A 6,404-nucleotide genomic window follows, 5' to 3' on the forward strand; every position below is an offset into this window, starting at 1 on the left:
CCACATGAATTATCTGTATCCGGATCCGTACTCGGACTGGGCGGGGCCTAAACTTGAAGTGGTTATATTTAATCCGGAAGTGGGTCGGGTTCTCTTGAAATGTGCGGGGCTTTAACCGGTATGTTGTTTAAGCATGCAATTGATATGAGTTGATCAAAAATTGTTATATTTATTGCTGATTTGAAAACTATTTACATGACAGCATCAAGCTTCAGATCAATGGCGTTGTCATGGTAACAAACAAACTATATACAGAACGTTTTGCAACAATAAATACAACACATGCGGTTGCAATTATGAAGTAAAATGTAATGAACAAGAGTTTTCATACTCAATATACTTTTCTTTTAACTTTTTTTTTTATGATCAGTGTGATTTTTTTTTTTTGGTTCTTTTATTTTTTTTATTTCCACACCAGGTATATGTGTGTGTGTGGTGTGTGTGAGTAAGAGAGAGACACAGAGGAGAGGGGGCGGGGGCGGGGGGCAGCTGACAGTAAAAAAGGAAATAATCTCGTGGCAGAGACGCAACGGGAGTTGCATTTAAACCAGCAGCATGTCTGAAACCACGTTCACCAGAAATCTACTGCTTACTAGTAAGGACTACAAACCCACATTCACCAGAAATCTACTGGTTACTTGTAAGACTAACCAACACGCAAGTTAAAAACAAACCTGAAGTTGAAGAAACCCTAAACGTTAACGGAACAGATCCGCAGACCCGATTGACTTCCTGCCTGACGGAGCGGGAGAGAGAGAGAGAGAGAGAGAGGCCGAGAGAGCGCATTTCTTCTTGTTCTGTGTGTGTGTGATAGAGCCGAGCGGGTTTGTAGACGGGGGGGCTGTGATTATCACAGAACACTGCACGGCCAGTTGAGGAGTTGTATTCAATCCGAGCACGGATATTGACTCATATTACTCGGATAATACTTGTACTCGGCAAAAGTGCTTTATCCGTACCGGATACTCGTTTCAGCCGGATACTTGGATCACCCCTAATATTTTCCTAACCTGGCTGCAACGTACATAAATAAAAATACATTGTTTTCAAAACATTGTTTTTAACTTTTCATAATTCAATAGATGGTAGGGAGGTTTGTAGGCAAGTGACTGTGCAAGGTTTATTAGTTACCGAGTCATTGCTAGGAAGATACAGATGTATGGGGTGAAATAGAGCTCATTGTGTTAACTGAAATTAATGTGAACAACTTCAAAATTGGTATGCAAAACGTCATGTTTTGGGTTAAAGAAACACTGAAATATTGTAAATGATGTTCATATTTTGGTGAATTCAGAAATGACCTCAAACAGGGGTAGCTATGACTGTACTTTATTTGAATTGTTTTAATTAATTAAGAATAATCCCTTCCCTTTTTGAAACCAGTTGTGGGCAGTTGTGATATCATTATTATTATAACAAGGGAAAAAAGTGAATTTAAAAGAAACCATTTCATGTGTTACTAATTTGTACAAAAAACAGAAAATAATATTTAGTATTATTAACTGATTGTCTGGAGAATATAGGCACTTAGAAATATACCAAAGTTAGCTAAACAAACCCAATAGTTACTTTCATTTACCTGAGAGGGTTGAAAGCGGTGCACTAATAATGAACAATATGAAAGTAAAACAAAATAAGCTTAATTTAGAATAGCTGAGGAATAGCTCACAATTTGTTTGACCAACTGCCCTCTGGAAAGAGGTACAGAAGCCTGCGCTCCCGCACCACCAGACTCACCAACAGCTTCATACACCAGGCTGTTAGGAGGCTGAACTCTCTCCCCCCTCTACCCGCAGTTATATAAATATCCTGGACTTTGGACCCAGATGGCTGCCTTGCCTTGCACTACTCCACTTGCACACATTGCACACTTTTTGTTGTCCTGAAAACACTTGGGAACACATTTCTGCTGCTCTTACATAACCATAACACCACTATGCTACCGCCTGACTTTTGCACATTACATTGACTGTCAACTGTATGCATAATTGCACTTTCTTAACTCAAATTTTGCTGCTCTTATTTTCCTCATTGTACATATCTTCTTATTTTTACTTTTTATACTGTTTACTTGAATGTTATGTTTGTCTGTGGACCAAATTGGTTAAAATGTCTTGTTGTCACCGTGGGATAGAGGGAAACGCAATTTCGATTTCTTTGTATGTTTTGACATGTGAAGAAATTGACAATAAAGCTGACTTTGACTTTGACTTTGACTTTGAAAGATACGCTATTTACAGGTAGATAAACGCACTTTGGAGGTGCGTAAATGCTATTTCCAAATTTTGGGAGGTGCGTAAAAGGCGTTTATGTGCGTTTAGTCTCCACTACATCCCTGGTTATATATACGGTCATAACCACTGCAGTGCTCAATTACCTATTTTTGAGTAAGATATAAACTACTACACCCACAACACCCCCGGCGCTCCGGGGATTGTTGTCGGCTGCGGGAGGCAAGGAAGGCGGGGACGAAGGCTGCCTGCCTGGCTAAGGGAACTAGCACATAGATTGACACTGCCAAGCCTCTTACTCACCAACAACAGATGGATCAATCACACAAAATGCATGAGCTACAAATACACACGGAACTGCTGCTTTATGATTTTCACAAAAGCCTGTTAGCAGCCAACAGCTAGCAGCTAACAGTTAGCTGTAGCAGCTAACCAGGCAAGCAAGCTACCTTAATTTGTGCGTTCCAAGGTTTCGGACAGAGCCTTGAACTTTACAGTGCATGTCTCCATGGCATGTCTGTATGAGCATGTGTGCGCACAGCGCTGTGGGGGCTTCTTCTTTGTTGGTGTTTAGGGCGGCGTAGGAAGCATTGGCACAAATCACACAAGAGATATAAAAATATTTTCGGTTCATTATAAAACTGTGGCAGTATGCCCAGACCCCAACCCCCCCCCGTCAAATATTCTCTAATTAGATCTGCACGAATCTTGTAGATGACCCATTTTTCTTTCAAAACAAATTTTGCTGAAAGGTGAGAAGTTTTACATGGCTGACGCCTGCACTAACTACATTCTGTACTACTTAACTCATTGGCGGGAGGCTCGTGTTCTGGTGGATGTTTTGATGCCTTCTCTGACAGGATTTTCATTATTTTCTTGCTGACTTTCTGACTTCTCTAGTGGAGAGGCTGGATGATGGCTGCACGATCCCACTGAGGACCTCAGGAAGCATGCTCCTCATTGGAGGGGCCCTACAGATTCCTGGCTGTTATGGCCTCTCAGTGAGAACCTGGGCTGACCTACCAGATTGGTTGTCCTTTAAGCCCCAATTGACGAGAGCAGGTTACTCATTATGATAGACTCATTTTTAAAAATGACATATATATCTTTAGTGATTTTTTTACTCAGGGGTGGTTTTTTACCCTTTTACAGCCTTTAACTAACTTCCACAAGTTATGAAAGGGGCGTGGTCTGTGTACATGGGCAACTTCCTCCTTCAACAGCCCCAGACAGAAAGTTGGTCCTCTGTAGCTTGCGCATTTTTTGCATCAGAATTCTTTGGATAACTTTTCATCATGAGTGTCAGTAGATACTACCTGCAAAGATTGAAAGAATGTAAAATACATGAAAATTGGGGGGAGCTAACGACGGTAAATGGGAAATATGGCCACAACTATTAGAGCAATATGCTTATCAAATCTGGTGAAGATCGAAATAACTATGTCCAAGTTAAGGCCTTCCCACGCATAAGGGGGCGCTATGGAGCCCCCTTACAGGGATTGGCCAAATTGCTGACCAGTCTCGCAACCTCCCAGGTGTTTATGTGGGTGCCAATTTTTTTGAGTTGTCTTAGATATTGAGGCCGTCACAAATGTGCCCAAGGGCTAAAACCAGGCTAAAAAAAATGAGGGGGTGCTATAGAGAAACCTTACCACTCCCAAGTCTAAATGTGAATTCAAATGAAACAGTTTATTCTGCACATGGCTGCAAGACTTTGAGAGTTTTTGTGGATCCCAAAGTCTTCGTAAAATGAGAAATTTTGCACAAAATTTGCCATATCGTAAATTTTCAAATGTTTTGATTTTTTCTAAAAATAGCTTGATAGAGTTCCAGATGATACGCATGTTCCCTTAAAGTTATTATGATAAATTACTACTTTTGTCGAAATCAGGGTGCACATTTTGGGGCGTTATGGAGCCCCCCGGCAACGCCTAAGACCAATCACCAAAGAAATTTATGATTTAGGTCTGACGTGTGTGCAAGTGTTTGTGAGTTTTCCTGCATTCTAAGGCCCTCAAAAATGAGAGGGACAGGAGAGGTGTGGAATAATCCTTACAAAAACAATAGGTTCCTTTCACTTTGTGCTAGGACACCATTGGTGCCCTTGCACTTTAGTGCTCGGGCCCTTAAAAAAAAAAAAACATTGTTGTGGAAACACAATAAGCATGGAATCTAAATGCACACTTTCTGCATTACTTGCATTGCAAGTTACTCCTCTAGTAAACTAGTATTCACTAGTCATGAAATAAAATAATAACACATTGAGGCCATTCAACATGGGTAATAACCCATATTGACAGCTGGCCCACCCAATAAGAAATTCTAATTTAAGTGTGTTGGTTTGCAAGGCGCTGTAACAATCCCAACAGCAATGGATTGCTGTTGTGGCATTGTTTGTCTCCTATTTCATTACTAAATTCACTTCTTTTTTGTGCGGGAAATCAAGAGAGTAGAGCTCTTTTTTTCTCTTTTATGAAAATAAATTTCTAACAATTAGTCTAACATGGATATTTCCTCTTTCAGTTTGATGTCAGGACTGGCAGCCCTCGACGCCAAGTGTTCCAGTCGCCTCGGTCTGATCACAGTTTCCTATTACCTATGGACCACTTTTGTGGCCGTGATCGTGGGAATCATCATGGTCTCCATCATCCACCCAGGCGGAGCAGCCCAGAAAGAGGACTCTGAGGACAGCGGCAAGCCTATCATGAGTTCTGCTGATGCTCTGCTGGACCTTATCCGGTATGACTACCATAACATCCATCTGACTTCAGTGCATGGTACATGTACACACTATACACAACTTATTCCAAGTTCATTATTTTTTTTATCTGTGAGCAACACTCAGTGCATGGTAATTACTGTATCAGCTAGTTGTACTGCAACAGTACAAGTGGACAGTACAAGTGCACATGCTTTTTGGCAAGGAAAGCATGATAAGCAGGGGGCTCGGGAGGGTTGCAGTGAGCTACCATCCTCCGAAATAGCACCTACTGAAAGCTGCACACAGATTATTTATCTGCTGCAGGGGATTTGTGTTGTCAGGGTCATACAGGATGGGACTAAATAGAATGACATTAAAGGAAGGTGAGAGTGTGTACATTACATTATATATTTAATTAAAAGGTGATACTCGTTTGTCATATATACCACTATTTTAAGAGTTTTAAGAGGTCATAATAAAGTCAGGATTTCATGAGAGAGAAGTCAGAATGTTATAATATATTTCAAAGAAAGGATAAAGTTGTATTCCAATAAGAAATACCTTGTAATATTCTGGGGTAATTAAAAAAATTACACAGATGTAGAATTGTGTAAATGAGTAAACAAGTGAGAGCAGTGGGTCAGCTAATGTTTCCAAATAAAGGCTGGGGCTAATCTAAAGTACACTTCAGTAAAGGGTTCATTGTTGTCAAGTTAGTTTGGCACATTAAGATATCCTTTTGTTATCATACTTAAAAGGTTACCCCAGTTATTTAGCATTGCACTTTTACATCTAAAAAAAATAATGGTTAAAATCAAAGCAGCACAGACCAAAACATTCTGACCTTTAGAATGGTTCAAGATTAAAAACATGCTATTGGTGCTGTCTACACGATGTTATCCTCCTGCTAGAGTTAGCACCCAACAGGCTTAAACAGGCTTAAACAGGGCGTTTAAGCCTGTGTTTTCAGCCTCTAAACATGTTCCAAATGTCATTAAAGTGCCTAGCCATGTGCAGTGATTCCTTCCGTATAAAGACAGTGAATCTGCCTGCTGTAGATGTGAAAGAAATGCTTGAAAGTTGTGCTAATTTAGCTCTGCGTAGTTCCTGTGTTGATTCTGCAGGGAGTGTTTCTACAAACTACAACACAGAAAAGAGATTTTCAAAAATAAGCATATGCTTATTTTAAAAAAATAAGTGTTGTAGTACAACTAGCAGGAGACAAGTTATAATTAAGGTAAGACTCTACCTTATTTAACTGTTATATTGATAGCCTACATATTTTAGTTTTATCTCTTTTCTGTGTTGTAGTTTGTAGACGGGCCCTAAGCTCTCTAATTGACTCTCAACAATGGAACTAAACACAGGTGAATTAGCACAACTTTCATGCCTTTCTGTCATATCTACAGCTGTCAGATTTGTTCCCTCAAGGGAATCACTTCACATGGGTAGGCACTTTTAATGACATTTTG

General features: G+C 40.1%; 1 protein-coding gene across 1 annotated transcript in view; it reads left to right on the top strand.

Moving 5' to 3' along the window:
• Positions 1-6,404, top strand: part of slc1a7b (solute carrier family 1 member 7b) — a 158,318-nt gene that overhangs the window by 141,242 nt on the left and 10,672 nt on the right. Inside the window, exon 3 of the mRNA XM_032525499.1 lies at positions 4,755-4,970. Coding sequence (XP_032381390.1) covers positions 4,755-4,970 — 216 coding nt within the window. The remainder of the gene's footprint in view (positions 1-4,754; positions 4,971-6,404) is intronic.

This window comes from Etheostoma spectabile, chromosome 9, assembly GCF_008692095.1.
Source record: "Etheostoma spectabile isolate EspeVRDwgs_2016 chromosome 9, UIUC_Espe_1.0, whole genome shotgun sequence".
Classification (NCBI taxonomy): domain Eukaryota; kingdom Metazoa; phylum Chordata; class Actinopteri; order Perciformes; family Percidae; genus Etheostoma; species Etheostoma spectabile.